Source organism: Podospora anserina, chromosome 4 (genome assembly GCF_000226545.1).
Source record: "Podospora anserina S mat+ genomic DNA chromosome 4, supercontig 4".
Lineage (NCBI taxonomy): Eukaryota > Fungi > Ascomycota > Sordariomycetes > Sordariales > Podosporaceae > Podospora > Podospora anserina.
In genome coordinates, this window is record NW_001914850.1 from 1467751 (window position 1) to 1485672 (window position 17922).

At 52.9% G+C, this 17922-nt stretch overlaps 7 protein-coding genes across 7 annotated transcripts; 1 reads left to right on the top strand and 6 right to left on the bottom strand.

Moving 5' to 3' along the window:
* Nucleotides 1–2: 2 nt before the first annotated feature.
* PODANS_4_6840 (uncharacterized protein) lies at nucleotides 3–1000 on the bottom strand (the record flags this gene model as incomplete). Its single annotated transcript, XM_001906120.1, has 2 exons — nucleotides 3–925; nucleotides 982–1000. Coding segments are annotated over 2 exons (942 nt in total), but the record flags the coding sequence as incomplete, so codon positions are not given.
* Nucleotides 1001–3379: 2379 nt separating this feature from the next.
* PODANS_4_6830 (uncharacterized protein) lies at nucleotides 3380–4417 on the bottom strand (the record flags this gene model as incomplete). Its single annotated transcript, XM_001906121.1, has 1 exon — nucleotides 3380–4417. The coding sequence occupies one exon, from the start codon at nucleotides 4415–4417 to the stop codon at nucleotides 3380–3382; it is 1038 nt and encodes a 345-aa protein (XP_001906156.1).
* Nucleotides 4418–4838: 421 nt separating this feature from the next.
* On the bottom strand, nucleotides 4839–5381 carry PODANS_4_6820 (uncharacterized protein; the record flags this gene model as incomplete). The annotated part of the gene is made up of 1 exon (XM_001906122.1): nucleotides 4839–5381. A coding segment is annotated over one exon (543 nt), but the record flags the coding sequence as incomplete, so codon positions are not given.
* Nucleotides 5382–5742: 361 nt separating this feature from the next.
* PODANS_4_6810 (uncharacterized protein) lies at nucleotides 5743–7526 on the bottom strand (the record flags this gene model as incomplete). The annotated part of the gene is made up of 2 exons (XM_001906123.1): nucleotides 5743–6182; nucleotides 6236–7526. 2 exons carry the CDS (start codon nucleotides 7524–7526, stop codon nucleotides 5743–5745), a joined length of 1731 nt encoding a protein of 576 aa, XP_001906158.1.
* A 727-nt stretch (nucleotides 7527–8253) lies between these two features.
* Nucleotides 8254–11702, bottom strand: PODANS_4_6800 (uncharacterized protein; the record flags this gene model as incomplete). The annotated part of the gene is made up of 4 exons (XM_001906124.1): nucleotides 8254–9337; nucleotides 9391–11393; nucleotides 11445–11595; nucleotides 11653–11702. Coding segments are annotated over 4 exons (3288 nt in total), but the record flags the coding sequence as incomplete, so codon positions are not given.
* A 1980-nt stretch (nucleotides 11703–13682) lies between these two features.
* Nucleotides 13683–14497, top strand: PODANS_4_6790 (uncharacterized protein; the record flags this gene model as incomplete). Its single annotated transcript, XM_001906125.1, has 3 exons — nucleotides 13683–13739; nucleotides 13814–14240; nucleotides 14301–14497. Coding segments are annotated over 3 exons (681 nt in total), but the record flags the coding sequence as incomplete, so codon positions are not given.
* Nucleotides 14498–15066: 569 nt separating this feature from the next.
* PODANS_4_6780 (uncharacterized protein) lies at nucleotides 15067–16683 on the bottom strand (the record flags this gene model as incomplete). The annotated part of the gene is made up of 3 exons (XM_001906126.1): nucleotides 15067–16329; nucleotides 16399–16524; nucleotides 16588–16683. The coding sequence occupies 3 exons, from the start codon at nucleotides 16681–16683 to the stop codon at nucleotides 15067–15069; spliced, it is 1485 nt and encodes a 494-aa protein (XP_001906161.1).
* Nucleotides 16684–17922: the final 1239 nt, after the last annotated feature.

A 17922-nucleotide genomic window follows, 5' to 3' on the forward strand; every position in this document is an offset into this window, starting at 1 on the left:
TCCTCCTCCTCCACCACCTCCTCCTTGTTCTTTTCCTCCTCAACGACCACAGGGACACCGTCAAGAGTAATCTTCTGCAAGCGAGTAGCATAGCAGCTTGTTCGGTTCCCAACTGTGACGTGAGCCAACGGTTCTCCCCCAGGGAGTGTAGGGTTCTCCGAGCCCTTGCTCCATCGATACTTGAAAAGCCAATCAGAGGGGAACTGGTGATAGTCACCGAGCACGCCAACAGCTGTCTGACAAACGTATCGGATCACCTCGTACAGAGTCTTAGTCTGCGCGTCGGTGAGATGGTTGCATTTCTGCTCTGGGTGAATCCGGGACTGAAACAGCACCTCGTCACCGACCCAGTTTCCGATCCCGCTGATGAACTTCTGGTTGAGAAGCATAGCTTTGACCGCGGCGCGACTGGCGCGACACTTGGACTGGAAGTACGCAAGCGTAAACCTGTCCGTGTCTTGCACAGGGTCGGGGCCGTTTTCTTTGAGAGGAGCATGACTGCGAATGTGAGCGCCGGGGCAGTCCACGAGACGAACTCTAGCCAGGCGCCGATAGTCGGTGAAAGCCACTTCCACCGCGGGGTTGCAGGTGGTCGTGAGGTGGAATTTTGTGTATTTGGGAGGCCAGGTTTCGACGCGTGTGTCCGTGTCCCGGTAAAGGGACGAGTAGGATGTTTGGACGCCCCTAATCTGAAGCCAACCCGTCATGCCAAAATGCATCACCACATGCGGAGCCTTATCAAGGACGAGCCAGAATAGCTTGCCTTGCGACCCGGAGGAGATGACCTTCCTCCCGGTCAAGGCAGCCGAAACTGCGTCGCCGGTCGTGCCCGCCTTGCCAAAGACAATTTGGTCGTCGACAGCGGACGCGGTTCTGATGGTCTTGCCGACGAGATGTAGGCGCAGAAAGTGCACGATGCGCGCGACTGGGTTTGGGGTTAGTTATCATGATGATACAGAACAGAGAGTCATGAAAACTTACCTTCAGCTATCTCAGGCATGTTTGCGAGATGTGATGATCTCTGTCTAGAAGTCAAAGTGCAAGATGCGACTCGCGTGGTTCGGTGATTTGGAGACCAGCGAGTGCGAGTCCAACTACTTGAAAGCAGCTGAGGCATCAAAGATGTCAGATAAGACCAGATAGAGATACCAACAGTTGTTGGAAGCAGACTTACAAAGATGGAAGACTTCTTTTGATGTGGAGGTGACAGAGAGTTGATGCGATCACGAAGGTGAGAGTTGCATGTTATGGGAAAGGAAATTTTGGGAGAGACGCTCCAGGAAATATTGGGGGGTATATATACATGGGAGGGACAGCGTTGCGGCGGAACCAAATGTACACATATCTTTCACAGGTACGCTGCTGAAGATGCTCCAACAGGTGGTTGCGCCCCTGAAGCGTTGGCTCTTCGTCGGCGCGTCGTGCTCTTATGGACGAGGAGTCAAAGGCAAAACACGAATGCTCTGCGACTTCACGTGATGTGGTCAAAGCGCCCATGCTCCCGGCAGCTGGCCAAGCTTTCAAGCTTTCGACAGCCCCACTCTGCCGCAGCGGGTTTTTCCACTGCCCCACACAAACTGGGCAGCTTCAAAAACTCTGCGACTGCAACTTTTTTCTCTTTCTTCCTCTCCAACATCAGACCACAACCATCACAACCACCAATCTTCTTCTGGTAAGTCGCATTTGCTTCCGCAGACGCGCTTGACAACAGCAACATTTCTATGATGACACAACCAATACCGCAAACTAGAGTCTTTGACCTTCGGGTATGAAACTAGCATTGTCACGTCAGTCTGAACTTTGTTGCTGTTGTCGCCGCGCTGCAAACCACCGACCTTTGCAATCCGGACAGGACTGACCAGCAAGCAGTACTCTGGCCTCCTACGAGCCACAGTCGCGGATGGGAATCATAACACCTGATTGATGGGCATCATTTGCCTGGTGGAGGTCGATGGGGACACAGCACCACGATCGACCAACCGACCTTGAACAACTCTCACCACCGGTTGAGGCGTCAACGCTATCAGGTCAGTGCCCTTCGTCAACCTCACCTCTTCCCATCCTCGGATTTCATGATGTTCTTACTTTGCTTCGGCAAGTTGGAATTACCGACTGAAATATCTTTTAATGAAGACACAAATGGCTGTTTCTGATTGAATCCAACACTTCTTACCTTTTCACTTCTCCATTGGTTGTGCGGCTTTCAGACGCTAACATCCATCAAGCAGATCATCCATACCTGTCACTGAGTAAGTCGACAGCTTCTTTCACCAGCACTCGCTGTGCTTTATGATGAAACGGCACTGGGCTCCGAAATTCCATGAGCAAGACACGCCACTTTCGCGACAGGCCTAGAAAACCTCGTCCACTGATCAGCACATCCATCTCTGTCTTTTGCACACGCCGCATGGCAGAGAGTACGGGCTAACTCTCCTGGAAGTTGATCGGATTGTTTGATGCACCTGGATCGTTGGGGTTGTCTTTAGGGTAAGTTTTATCGACTTTTTTTTCCCCATCACACTTTTATGATGACTCTAGATGACGAGTCCTATACGGGATTCCCGATGCGGACAACCTATTTTTTATACCATTCATGCCTATCTGAAAATTACACACTTCCATCACCTTTTGAAGTTGCAGGAGTGAGCTTTCGCTGACCAACTTCAAGATTTTAAGACATTTCCTCTGACGATTGCTCGACACCCATTCGACCTCTTCTCATTTTCTGGTACGTTGTCGATGTCACCACTCCTCACCCCAGCACCACTGCACATTATGATGACATGACAAAAAAATTGACAAGCATATGTCGGAGCCCTTCAAGCGTTGATGATAAGGTCTATGTCTGAATGTTCCCATGCCACATCACCTTTTGACCACTTGCAGTGATCATTGGCTAACTGTCGCAGATTGTTTTGATCATGATGATGAGCACGATGGTCTGTTGTCCTTTTGACCCGATCCTCAACGTAAGCATCCACTTTCCTTCTTGATTACCACCACCCCCGACTTTTATGATGATTTAAAATATTATCACGACGGTCTACATAGCAATCGCTTTGATGAAATGGCCAGTGACATGGCAAGATTTCTGATAAAGTCATCCATCATCACCTTCTTGATGTTTGTCTTGTGAATGTTCATGGGCTAACTCGTCCAAGTGTTCAGCGTTGTTGCTTTACTGGGGCTCATTTTTCACTATAATCATGACTCTCTCGTCGTGATATGGGGAAGAATACTGGTTTTTGTATTGAGCCTAATATTCTGCTCTACAGTACCATATGGAAATTGTCGAGTTTAAAGTATTCTTGTTTCCCTCTGTCCTGTGCTCGGCCGTCTCCCGCTGTCGCCAGCTGTATCGCGTCCCCGGCAACGCGATTTACAACAGCAGCAACCCAGCCAACACGCTCACCATCAATAGCCCACGCGCGGGGTTGTCACAAGCAGAGGAGCCTCCACTGCTAGACGTTGGCTTCGCCGCGGAAAGTGACGTGGTAAATATTCCCGTCATGATCGTTGAGGTCGGCGCGGCCTCCTCCCCAGCAGCCTCACCATCACTCCTCTGCCCCGGCAACTGCCAATCACCGGCAGAATTATACCAAACCCCGTTGATCACGACCCCTTCTCCCCTCAACACGGCCCTCACAGACTCGTCATCGCACGTATCTGCCACCTTTCGGATATAGCACCTCGCATTGGGGACATTTGTCGCGAGCAGCTCCGGCCCTGTCTTGTCCGCTTCGGGGGTGCCCTTTGTGGCAAAGGAGGCAAGATTGACTTTTTCGCCTGTGCTGATTGAGGATCCGAGGATGATCCGGGAAAAGATTTCGAAAGTGGTTTCGGGCTGGGAGTGAGAGGGGAAGTGACCTGCGTCGTAGACGCGGGTGAAGGAGAGGTTGGAGAGCTGGCGGGTTGAGCCGCCGGTGTAGGTTTTGTTGGTGAGGAGGGGGGCGTAGCCGGTTGTATGAAAAGCATTATACCGCGAGAAGGATCCGGCGATAGAGAGAGAGGTTGATTGCCCGCTGTACCAGTTGCAGAGGTAGTCTCTGTCGCCGGACAGCAGGGCGATCCGAACCCCTTGGGATAGTAGCTCTTTGATGGCTACCAGCGGGTCGTCCCGAAGGGCGGGGAGGGGGGGAGGGAGATCGGTGAAGTTTATTGGTGAGCCAATAGCGGATAGAAACTTGGGTGAGTTGAGAAAGGTAAGATAAGTCTGGTTTGGCAAGGGGTCGAAGGAGGGGGAGGAGATGTCGTATAACGACCTCGAGGTGTGTTGCTGGTATGGGATTGTGAGGCCGTAGATGCACTCCCAGGCTTGGAGGCAGACGAGGAGGGTTTCGGAATTTGTCGAGGAGGAGGGGTGGCGGCAGGGGAGGAGGAGATCGGAGCAGCCGCGGCGGCGGTGGTAGGCTGACATGATGGGGGTGGTTTGATCTTGGGTTAGTAGCGGGAGGTGGAAGGTGTTGTTGAGGGCCATGGTTACGTAGGATTGGGCTTGGGACAAAGGGTCGAGGCCGCAGGGGGAGAGGAGGCCGAGGGAGGTGATTTTGATGGGGAGGGTGGTGGATAGGGTGGTGGATGAGGTGCTGGGATTTTGGGAGTGGAAGTAGGATGCGAGGAGGGCGGCGAGGGGGGCGGTGGTGCCTTTTGCGAAGAGGGATATCCCTGTGGAAGAGTTGGAGGGGGTGTTGTATTGGGGAAAAGTTGATAGGAAGGTCTGGAGGAGATGCCAGACTAGTCGGGCTGTCGCTGTGGTGTTGGCTGATGAGTTCAGCGGGTAAGGGGAAGAGAATGTGCCGTTCATGAAGGCCCAAGGGCTGCTCCATTTGGGGACGGGTTCAGGAGGAAAGATGGTTGTTGCGTTGTAGGAATCGTAGCTGCCGTTGGTGATGGGGGTGGTGTAGGAGAAGCCTACTGAGGGCTGCGGGCTTGGTTAATATCACGAACTCTGGCGCGGAGAGAATAAACTTTACAAGATCGATATACAGCATGTTTGATGCCCTGTCCCATCCCCATTCCCTTGCCTTGACCTCGAGGTGATCTTTATCCTTTTCTACCACCTCACAAGGACCATTCTCTTGCCAAAAGCCTGACATGGAGCTCCCTCCAGACCCGCCATTCAGCCATATTGTGAGTGTCGAAGTCGGCTCCCGTGCTTCGATAAACCAAAAGAACAAGCTGGTCGACCGACCCTCAACTGGGATGTTGACCCAGCCAGAGAACTGCTTCTGTGCGTCGAATGCCGTCTTACAGGCACCCTTCGGAACTTTGTAGGAAATGGTGATATTTGGGTCGTGTGCGGCGTTTAGTGTTGTCAAGTTGGCATCTTGTAAGGGGACAAACTGAGCAAGCGCAGTAACTAATAAGCACGCGCAAAACAACCTGACGCTGCGTGATAAGAGCATGGTAAGCTAGGTGCTACGATGCACTTAGACAACAGCCAAACAGACAAAAAAACGAAGCAAGGCTCTGCTGGCACTTTTGACCAAAACATCGTGCGCAATGCTTTAAGTGTGTGACCAAACCAGCAAGCACGACCTCCCACAGAATGGGATGGTCGCCTCTCACACCACTCCAGCCTTGTCGCCGGTTACCCAAAAAAAACACCAAACATGACCCCATTGTGAAACGCTTCCCCAACCATCACCATCAGACGGAGAGAATACTGATCACAAACCCCCTCACCACCCGGGTGACCAACCTCCACGTGGCCGTGAACCCATCCACGGAGAAAAAACTCCCCTAACCCAACCTAACATTCCTCCAAACCCTCAGACACTCCTGCAAGTCCAACGCCAGCGTCCCCTCGGCCAACCCAGTACAATCCTTAATCATGGCCACCAGCAATGTAGCATACGCCCACACCACCTGCTCCTCCCTTAACCTCTCCAAATCACTCTTTCTCATCCCCCCATTCTCGGCCCAGTTCTTCCACAGTTCCAGCATCGTGCACAGCTTCGCCGTAAACTGGCTGTCCAGCACCATTCGGTACAGCAACGTCCCAACCACTTCTTTCATTTCCATGTTGGGCGCTACTTTTTCTTTCGGGTTGCTGCTGGATTGGTTCTTGAGCCAGGTCAGGTTGTGCTCAGCGACGAGCTTGGTGTCCCATTTGGGGGATTGGAGCGCCTCGAGGAGTCGGGCCTCTTGACGAGCGGTTCGGAGACGTTGCTGATCTTTCACTGGGGGGCTGTGTTAGCTTTGTCAGGTAGGTGAGGTGAAAAGGGCGACATACTGTCTTGCATCCGCATTTCGTTCTCCCTTCTTACTCTCTCCATTGCTGCTTGCGCTCTCTGGGCAGGTGGTAATTTTGCCTCGGCTGCCATGGCAGCCCGTTGGTCCCTCATCCTCGCGGTAAACTTGTCCAAGTCAGCAGCGCCATCGTTGTATGTCGTCGCCCATTCTGGTGTGGCAGATTGCTCGACCACATTGAGCAAGACCAAAACACCACATGGTACAGTTTCCTTCCTCGAGAAAGTAAGAATATCATCCGGGATTTTGTACGACCAGAGGATCGTCTGCGAGGTAGTCCCATAAGCTGTCGCCGCAGAGGCAAACCATGCCCCCGATGAAGAAGATGACCGCACCCTAATATGATCAACAGGCAACGAGTCCAAGTTAATCGTGCTAGTCAACTGCGCCTCCTGCCTCAGCGCAGTAACAATCCCCTCCGTAGAAATCTGGCACGTAATCGGTATACTCGACTCCCCCGACTTTTTCTGTTGCGTCCTCGGCCTCGACGTCTCCGTCTCCGTCTTGTGAAGACTCTCACAAGAAGCATGCTCCCCTCCAGTAACAACCTCCTCCATGCTCTCCCCCCCTTCTTCCTCCCCCTCCACAACCCGCGGCGGCGGCGGAGGCGGCAACCGCACCCAATAAGGAGGCAAATCCCCCCAACTCCTCCTCGTCCACCCCCCCTCCCAATTCACCACCAAACTCAAATGCCCATCACTCCCATCCAAAGGCCCAACACTCAACGCCTTCTTCCCGCCCGGCCCCGTCATCAAAGTACACCCCACCGGCGTCCACAACCCACTCCCCCTCAACATCCTCCACCCATACCCATCCGGCACAGCCCCCAGATCCAACAAGTAACAAACCAGCTGGTCAAACTCCACCTCCACCTGCGGCTGCCTCAGCTGGTCGGCATATTCCACCCGTTGAGTGTTCAACCCAATGACGTTAGTCCTCCAGTTGAACGTCGTCCACGAACCCCCCGGGATGGAGGAGCGGTGCGAGGACACGCTCCAGTACTCCTGGCGGTCGGTGAAGCGGTCCATCGGGCGGACGGCGTAGCGGGGGAGCTCTACTTCGATGATCCTATTCACGACGTCGGAGCGGGTGAGGGCCGGGAGGCGGGAGTGCCGGAGCATGCGCTTGATGCGGGAGAGGGCGGCGAGGGTGACGGCTGTGTTGTAGAGGATGGGGAGGACGCCCAGGACGGCGAGGGGGACGCCGATGTAGGTTATTATGTCTGTTGCTGAGTGACTGCCGCCGCCGTTGTCGGATTCATGGAAGCCGGACATTGCGCAGAGTGAAAGAACGCGTGAAATTGAGGTCAAAGTAATAAGTGAGTGTGAAGATGGGATTGAAGATGATCTGCTTGGAGATTATTATACTAGAGAGTGTGAAACATCAACATATGATAGATGAAAAGGAGTGACAACAGGTGAGGTTATGTATAAATGTTGATGACAAGAAGTAAAAAAGCCTTCAAACGGTTGATCTTCATATTCATCGGCAAGCGAGGAACGAGACCTCAGCCGCACGCGGTACCAGTGTTCCATGGTGGCAGGGGGTCCTGCATGGCGGCGTCCAAGCAATTAGCTACCTAGGTAGCCGGAGAATCTGAGGTACCAGTGCGAGATGATCTTGGTTTCCAAAACCCTCTGACCTTGAGAAAGGCGAGTCGAGAAATATAGGAAATGTTGCCGGATCTTGGGCAAGATGATGAAAACGCATTCGCTGCGTTTGCAAGAGGTTGAAGGGTTGAAGGGTGGGAGTGAGAGATGTAAGCCAAAGAGAGGGTTAGGGTTGCGTGCCCGGTACAGTTGACTACTATGGAGGCAAACATCGTCATTCTCAAAACACAAGAATATACTCGTTCTATGTTCAAGGTGTTCTCCATTGAAAGCCAGATGTGCTTCATCAACATAACCAAAGCAATCCCAGATTATGTTACTCCCAGCACCACATCCGCCATCGTTGCATTTTACCATCTCATCAATATCCAAAAGAAACCACCCATTTCCCTCACCAATCCGGTGCACTCCCACACCCCCCTCCCCCAGCCATAACCTCCACCGGCCTCCTCATCCTATTCTCCGCATGCGGCTTCACCCCAGGCTTCTTCGCCCTATGTCCCTTCCAGTTCCCACCCGCCGGCGTTTCCAACCCCAGCTTCCTATCCAACTCCTTCAACTGTCCCTCTCCCGCCTCTCCACTCTTAACCATCCACTTCTTCGTCCCCAACTTCTCATCAAGCTCCTCAACCGGCGGCAGCTTAACATAAACCATCCCATCGTCTCTCTCCTCCACCTCGAAGGTAGCAATCGACAGCTCCGAATCATTCTTGCAAGCACCATTGGACAAGTCATAGTTCCTCTTATGGTGCGGACAAGAGACATACGGCGCCTCACCCGTGCTGGGAGAAGACGAGCTGGTCCCAACCAAACCATCAGACAGGATAAACGCCCGCTTGTGAGGGCACATCTGCTGAGTGCAGTAGTACTTCCCCTTGACTCTAAAGAGCGCGAGCTGGGTGTCGCCTCGCTTGACAGCGGCCGAGATGCCGTTGGGGATGTCATCCGCGCCCTTGAAGTACGATGACTCGAGCATCGGCTGCCAGGTCAACGATGACCACGTCTTGGACAGCCCGGCGAAATCTTCCTTGGCCGAGGCGTCGCTCGGCCAGAAAGTCGGGCGGAGCTGGCCGCGATCCGTGTCGAGCTCCATTGTCTCGACTGTCTCTGTCGTGTTGGCGAACTGCTTGAACTGCGCGGCAATCTCGGGGTTGTTGATCGCTTCGGCCCACTCGTCAAAGAAGCTGTCGACCAGTTCTTGCATCTGGGCTTCGAGGGAGGCGTTGAGACCGAGGCTGTCGTCGAGGATCACAGACCTGAGGTAGGCCAGACCGCCTGGGAGGGCTTCGAGCCAGCGAGCTGTGCGCTGGAGCTTGTCGGCCGTGCGGATGTAGAACATCAGGTAGCGGTCCAGAATGGGGATGACTTCAGTGGGCGGCACGTCTTTGGCGAGGAGCTCAGAATGTCTGGGCTTGGCACCGCCATTACCGCCCACGAAGATGTTGAAGCCTTTCTCGGTGGCGATGAGGCCGAAGCTGGGAGAGAATGTCAGAAATGGGATATTTAACGGAGAAGTGAAAAGACATACTCTTTGTTTTGAGCTTCGGCGCACTCGCGCACACAACCACTCACCCCACCCTTGATCTTGTGAGGAGCGCGAAGAGACTTGTATCGCTCCTCCAGGCGGACAGCCATGCCGACACTGTCACCGATGCCATAGCGACACCAAGTGGTACCTACGCAACTCTTGACTGTCCTGAGGGACTTGGCATAGGCGTGCCCAGACTCCATGCCAGCATCCACCAACCTCTTCCAGATGTCAATAAGATCCTGTTTCTTGGCACCAAACATGTCGATTCTTTGACCACCAGTGATTTTGGTGTACAGCTTATAGTCTCTCGCCACCTCTCCAATAACCACAAGCTTTTCAGGGGTAATCTCTCCAGCCGATACTCGAGGTACAACCGAGTATGTGCCGTTCCGCTGGATGTTGCCCAGATATCTGTCGTTGGTTTCCTGCAGACCATGATGAGGCTTATCCATGACGTGCTTGTTCCATAAGCTTGCAAAGATGCTGGCCAGCGTGGGCTTGCAGGCTTCGCACCCTATGCTCTCTGGGTCGACGCCGGCTTCCTTCATCACTTCCTGGAATGTGGTCAACCGCTTGACCATGATGATGTTGTAGAGATCAGCACGGCTGTAGTTGAAGTGAGGGCAGATGGTGTTCTTGACCTCATTGCCCATGTCCTTCATAGTCTTGTTGAAGATGGAGGTCACGAGAGGCATGCAACCTCCGCAGCCTGTGCCAGCTTTTGTGCAAGACTTGACCTCCCCGATGGACTTGCAGGTACCGTCCTTGACAGTGTTGACAACATCTGCTTTGGTGACATTGTGGCAACTGCAAATCTGGGTGTCATCGTCGAGATCATCACCATCGTCAGCACCCTCCTTCTTGGCACCAAGGATAAGCTGTGACGGTGGGACGTCGAGCTCTTTCTGGTTCTTGACTAAGGGGACAAGCTTGACGTAGTCGGATGTGTCACCGATCATCATGCCACCAAGGAGGTATTTGCCGTCCACCGAGAAAATGTACTTCTTGTAGATGTTGAGAAACGGGTCCTTGTAGGTCAAGGCCTTGACTGGGGCCGGAGGGGCGCCATTGGTGAGCACCTTGACTGCTGATAACGGCGAGGCGGGTTTCTTCTTTGCCTTTGCGGGAAGGTACTTTGGCCCGTCACGGTCGGCAAAGAAGTCTCCAAAGCTGGCAACCTCGACGCCTAGCAGCTTCAGCTTTGTGCTCAGGTCAGGGCGTTTGTATAATCGTGGCTGATGATGTTGTGATTGTGTGAGGTTGAATGTGAGAACGTCAGCCATTTCCACTCCCGGGGCAATCAGACCAAACGTCTGACCTTGCCAGCTTGCGCACTCTCCAATGGCGTATATGTCTGGATGGCTGGTCTGAAGGCTGTCATCAACGACGATGCCGCCGCCACGGTCAGCACACAGAATGCCTGATTGTCTGGCCAGCTCGTCTCTTGGTCGGACACCGATAGCGAAGCAAATGGTCGAGCACTCCATGTACTCGCCATCTTCAAAGTGAACACCCTTGACGCTGTTGTCCTCCGTCACCTCAATCCTGCCCACTCTCTTGCTGAGCAAAACATCAGCACCGAGGCTTCGCACTTGTTCCACAACCATGCCGCCTGCGTCAGCGTCCAGTTGCCGGCTGAGAACCCATCGATTGCGCTCAATGACTTTGACCTTCTCGAAGCATCCCAAGTCCATCATAGCCTTGGCAGCTTCGAGTCCCAACAAGCCACCTCCTACTACGGCACCAACTGTGCCCTTTTGGTTCGCTGAGAAAGCAATGAGCTTCTCCAGGTCCTCGACAGTCCTGTAAACAAAGACGCCCTTGGCGTCATGACCGGGCGTGTGTTTTGGCAGCACGGCATCGGAGCCAGTAGCCAGAACCAAGATGTCGTAACTGACTTCGTCACCATTTGCGCAGGTTATGGTCTTTCTGTTTGGGTGGATTTCGGTGACTTTGGTGTTCAGGTGGTAGCTGAGAGCTCCGTCAGGTACAGCTGTGTACTGCAGCATTGGCGTCAGTGTTGCTCATGGACGTCAAGAGCAGAGACATACCCATTCTAGTGGATTCAGGTACAAGTTCTCAATCTTGCGATGCTCAAAGAAGCTGGTCAAGCCAACTCTGTTGTATGCCAAATGCGGCTCTTCGCCAACTACTACAACGTTGTACTCGCGCGATCTGGCATCGAGTTTGAGGAGTTTCTCTCTGTTGGGAGGTTAGAGATATCCGCATTCCAGGGACTTGAACTGACTCATTGCTCACATGAAGCTGATGCCCACCATCCCCAGACCAACAACAACAATCTTCTTGCGCCCGACTGCCATTGTGGGCAGGCTGTGAGGAGGATTGTCCAGAATGGGGGTTATCGAAAGAGAAACAAGCCAGTTGAACAATGACAAGATAAGACGGGAGTCGTAGAGAAGCCAACCCCGAGTCAATCAAGGCTGGCGAGGCTGGATCAATGTCGTCAAAAAGCTAACCAGGAGAACATCAGAGGAAAGATAAGTGATAAAAAGGAGAGGAACAAGAAAGACGGGATGGTAGACATGGTCTATCATGGTGGCACTGCCATCGTCAGAGCATCTGGCCGGACACACAGCGAACGATATCTAATCTCTCATCAAGGTAGGCATTCAGAGGCAATCAAGGAAATGCACATCTCCGGAGCCGTGCAGGTTGGTGTGTGAAGACGGCCGCGGACAGGCCCCAGGGGCGATTCATGACCATTTGGTGTACCAATGAGCATAGTGCAATATGTAATGACGCATGAAAGGCACCGGAGAAGCAGCAGCCACTTCGTTCAGCGACCGTGGGACTCCTCTGCTTTTGCGGATTCCTAGGTAGACGTTGCAGCGCGGGAGATGGTGATCTTTGATAGCGGATATCAGTGCAATGATAACACTTATCGGGCCAATCAGGTGCCGCAGATTCCAACTTGTATCCAATGTGGAAGGAAGACACCCGCGGAGATAGAGGCAGGCACGGGGATGGTTCGGGGTGGACCAAGAGATTAGAGTTTTCTGCCTGTGTTTGTTTGACTTGACTCGCCGGAACTAATAATTGATCTGGGCTGTCTTTTGCAACGGCTTTTCCTTGACATCTCCGAACACACAAAACCCCCACTGACCCCTCGCCATCCTCACCGAATCCTCTTTAACGGTCTCGATCTACACTCTCCCCAGTGGCAATCCGGCCCCTGAAAAGAACGTAACTATCTATGGCTAGCTAAGGTTCATTACTTGCCTTCAGAAAGGATGAGTCCTCAGAGTTGACGTTGCATGTCATACACGGCCCCACTCGGCCCCATTGCTGCGAGAGCGCCGTGCTTGGCATCTTCCACGCCGGCTTGGTGTTGACATCGGCGCCGGCTTGGCAACCCTGTACTGAGGGCCGTTGAGATGCGACCATGTTACTTCAACTTGACACAAGGCCAAACTTCAATGGGAAAGACTAATTTTTTCTGTGCCACGCCTCTATTGAGGCTCAATCGACGCCACACATTGCAAGTAATGAGTTGGGGGTTAATGCTCAAGCAAACAATCTAGCCAGCACGGAAACCTTACGCAAGCTTTCTACCCATCATGACAAAACTCACAAGCAAACTACCTCCCAGAACAATATCACCCCAAAGATTCGGATACAGTTGAGCGTCGGGGGAGCTCTTGGTGCGGCTGGGCATGGTGACCCGATCGTAATGGGCCTACGGCGAAACCCATTCAGAGCTTCGTCCATCCTCTAAGCAAAGGACTGTAGCATTTGGTCAACTGGTATTGTTTAGTTTGGGGGCCAGAGCTTTGGAAAGATGTGATCTTAGTCAGTATTGTAGACTATCTGATCTTTGGTGAGCTTACAGGAAAAAGTTGAGAGGCTGCCATGATGCTATTCCTCACTTCCAACTTCATATGCAAGACTAACCTGGTTACAAGGACAGTAGCAGACGCGATTACTGAGAAGAGTTAGCAGGCTCTACCGGATGCCAAGATACAATCGTTCATTTAACCACCCAGGTCGCAGGTATCATGGTACCCCAAACTTTCCGGGGCAGAGCACAACCCACAACGTTACTTGGGCCTTAGGCTTGGTCATCTCTGGTCAACGACACCTTCGGAGTCTTTAGCCTCATCATCAGCTTCACTTACTTACGCACTGATGTATGAACTCCAGTGGACCTCCGGCCTTACCTGTGTTAGTATTTAGATGATGACTTCTTCAAGCACCTACAAGTCCCTCTGAGCCATCTTTACGGTACGGCAGTTGGCAAAGATCGAACCGCTATGGGTCTGTTTCATGATAAACGAGAAGACGGCGACATCATCGTGCCAGCATCTTGCTTTGCTGTGTGTGGTATGGTTGATAAACCTCATTCTCGTCAAAGCACACGGAGATTTTGACTGATGAATTGACAGGCGACGCTCGTACCGAGGCCCAACGCACTGGGACCAAGCCAGAACTTTGCACGGCAGGTTCGGCATTCCGGGACTTATATGAAGCCTGCAGGCTTTGCGTTGTGTATTTCCAAGGAAAATCACAGCCAGACACGATCATCCTACCCAAATTCCAGCACTACATCGACTGTTGCACAGCACTTGTCGGTCTTCCTCCACTCCCCCCTTCCCCTTCGATAAACACCAGTTCTACCACAACCAGACCATCGCCAGCAACGACTTACCTAGAACATTCACCTACAATTTTGGCTGTCATAACATCCACAAGCACGCTTCCACAGACGACATCCCAAGGTTCTGAACCCTCCGACATAAGCCAACCCATTTCTATCCCAACTCCCATCACCACAACATCCTGCCTGTCTCCCACCTTAAGCCCGGCACCAACGACTCCAATAACAACAAGTGAGTCTGCTCATCGCAGTCATCTTACAATTTTGCTAATGAAAAACAAAACAAAAACAGATATACCAACCCCCGAAAAAAACACTCCCATCAGCAACAACAACAACAACAACAACACGATCACAATAAGCACAGTGATCAGCATAATAGTCGGCGTCCTACTCTTGTTCTTACAGGGGCTGGCATACTGGAGCCGCCGAGTCAAAATGACAGCACTACTCAATCCCCTCGTCAGCAGCAGCAACCAGAGCTACTAGGAGGAAGGCCAGTCCTCTTCCTGAATCCCCAGGGCTCGCTTCAAGAGATGGGCGAACACCATGGTTATGACGAACTGGACGTGCCGAGGGTGTGGTATGAGCTCGATGCACGCTCACTGAGGAGCTTGAATAGGAGCTTCAAGTGGGCGATGAGCGGTGCGAGGTCACCACGGGGTAATGGTGGTCAAAATGGGGGCGATATAGCACCGGAGGTTGGCGTTAGAGAAGGGGTGTAAGAAGGGAGATGCCGTATTTTTTGCTGGACATGTCATATGCGTTGATCTTTATCGAATTCATGGCCCATGCACGAAGTATCATAATTAATGCAGACAAATATGCAACAACAACAAAACTCAGGGTATTATTAGGCTTCTCTCAACTCATGAAACAAAAACAGCAAGCAACAATGACAATCTCCCGCCCAGGAACAAACATCACTCCCTCGAGAACATGGTATACCCCTCCTCATCCTCATACCCCTCCACGCTCCAAACTCCCTCCTCCCCAACTCCATCAACCCAACTCCCAGCCACCCTCCTCCCAACAGAACCACCACCCTGAAGATCCCCCTAAGCCTTCACGGCAGCCTTCTCATCCGCCGCCGCAGGTGCAGCAGCAGGAGCAGCAGCAGCAGGCGCAACCCCCGCCTCCTGAGCCTTAGCATCCGCCGCCGCCGAGGTGCTCGCCTCGGGAACAGCCACAACCGGTTTCGGCTTCTCCTCCGCACCAGTAACCCCCTGCGTCGCGGGCGCAGCCGCCGCCTCGACCGGATTGACCTTCACCTCTTCCGCCGGACTCGGCACCGTCGGGCTCCCCGGCGTAGCCCCCGCCACCTTCTTGATAACCTCAAACCACTTCATCGCCTCGGCCGGACTGTGCGCCTTGAAGCTCAACTCGCTGCTCCCCGACAACTTGCCCCCCAACCCACCACTCTTGTCCTTCCCCTTGACGTTAAACTTCTCCCCGGCCGGCAAACCAATAATCGCATCCGGCAAGTAAATACTCAACTCCGGCGTCGGGTCCTTCCTGTAGTTATCATCATCCTTGAACTCGTGCAAGAACTTGGCCGGGGTAACCACATAGTAACCCGTGGAATACCCCCAGCTGAGCTTATTCCTACTCTTCCTCTCCAAGCTCCCCTCAATCAGCGCCTTGGTCGAAGCATGATTCTGATTCGGGAATTGAATCGCCTCCACTGTCCTAGGCCCCTCCGCCGGATCAACCAGCTTATCCCCCGACCTCTTGACAAACCCCTTCCACTCAAAATCGGGCGGGATCCTCTGCGCAGAACCAAGCATGTCCGCATACAGCGCCTGCACCTTCAGCGCCTGGCCCCCAACAAAGCTGTTAAACGCCTCCATGGCCTGCTGCACCGTCCCGATGACGTGCGCCTCAAACTCCTGAAAGTTCGCCTGCACAGCAATCAGATCGTTACGCTGATTGTTCTCCTCCTGGACCTGCTTGTTCAGCCTGTGCAGCACGCCCCGCTGGATGACATACGGGTCGTCGTTAGGGTGGTGCTTGGCCCCGCTAGACTCAAAAGCAGCCGTGTGCTGGCCCAGGAGCTCAATGTGCTTCTGGGTCGTGTTGCGCGCCTTTTCGACTTCCTTGGCGCCCTTTTCCGCGCCGTGGGCGAGCTCCTTGGCCTTGTGCTTGATTTCCTTGTGGAGGCGCTCGAGCACGGGCAGGACGGAGCCCTTGATGGATTTCTCCGTCTCGGCGTTGGTGTTGATCAGGGCTTGGGTGTTGACGCGCATGTTTTCAAAGAAGCCGGCGACGCCGCCGAGGGATTGATCAAAGTGCTCGCCTTCGCGGAGGGGTTTGGAGATGGTCTGATGATGGGGAGGGCAGGTTAGTTGCGGTCTAGGAAAGCTGTAGAAATAACGGGGGATTCGTCGCACCTTCAAAACCCTCTCATACTCCTTGGACGAGTTTTTGTGCACCTTCTCGACCGCCTCGACGTACTCCTCGAGGTAACCGACAGCATGCTTCCATGCCTGCAACCTCTGCGCAAGGAGGCCGGCCGTCTAAATCGCAAACATGTCAGTATATTCCCCCTGATACCATCTGCCCTAAAACGAGCCACTCACGGTGTTGGGATCGTGCTCAGGAACAGCCTCGTCACTAAGGTTGCTCGCAAGCGTGCTCTGCCTCGAGGGCTCAACAGGCGAAGTAACAGTAGACATTGTCGCTGGTTCTTCCCGAATAACACTACTCTCTGCTGGTGCTGTGGTAGTCTGTAACTTCTCCGGTTGCTGCTGAGCGGAGGCGGAAGAGGCAGTGGCGGACGTCTCTGGTTTGCGGAGAGAATGTCCTCTCGAAAGTCGCTTGAAATGCATCGAGAGATAAAGTAAAATAAAAATAAAAAGGAAGCGGTGTTGGGGTGGGTAGGTTGTTGGGCCTGGAGCCGGGGGGACGGGAGGGGGAGGGATCGAGTTTAACAAGTGTGGAGAAACACAAGATTGGATGGTTGGCTGTTGGTGGTAAGGGTCCCTTTCCTTTTTCCTAGGATCCTAAAATGAAAAAAACAAAAGACAAGAGGTTCGTCCCGAACTACAAGCCCGTGCAGCAGCAGCTAGAAGTAAAGATATAGAGGCTTTTACACTAACCAAACAAGTATGAGGTCATTGAAACCAAACCACAGGTCATAAGATCAACACCACCTACCGCGCCAGCCAGCAGCAGTAGGTATTTGTATTATTATTCCCTTCACCCAATCCACACACACAACAACCAGCACACCAGCGCCTCTTGCGTAGCAGCAGCAGCAGCAAACAACCCCTCCTCTCCTCTCCTCCCTGCCAAGAGATCGAGCAAAAGTGGATCCTCTCTATCGACCAACGCCGATCTCAATTGGTCCCGCCAAGACGCAACCATCAAATCCCATCATGCCATGACGTAACTCCACTTTCCAGCCAAAAAGCTGCCCCACATCAACAGCAAAACCCTTGTCCAGCTGGCAGATGCGTGAAGGCATCGTGGACCATGTCTCGTTTAAACAAAAAAATCAGCTCGCCATGGGAGACAATATCATGCGCATGGTTTGGTTTTTTTTCCTTCTCTTTGGTCGCCGTTGAATAGCTCGGCCGACCGTTGCAGATGGAAGTTATAGCTCAGCTGGGTTTTTTTTTCCAATCTTTTAATAAAAAAAGGGTCCAATTGCATGACGTAGCCTCATCAGTGAACAAACAATCGGGCCTCCATGCTACTGCAAGCAAACCAACACCATCACCCAAAGTGGGAATAGCTATCTCTGTTCTCAAGAGTGGTAGATCGATCGCCAATGCTCCCGTCTTGAAAACGTCCGCAGCTGAGCTGAGCTTATGAAATGCCAATCTGCACCGGCTTTCGGCTTATCCGACTCCATTGCATATCTTCTTGTGTGAGGCCTCTTTAGGCAACTTCCCCCATGTTTCAAGCCCACA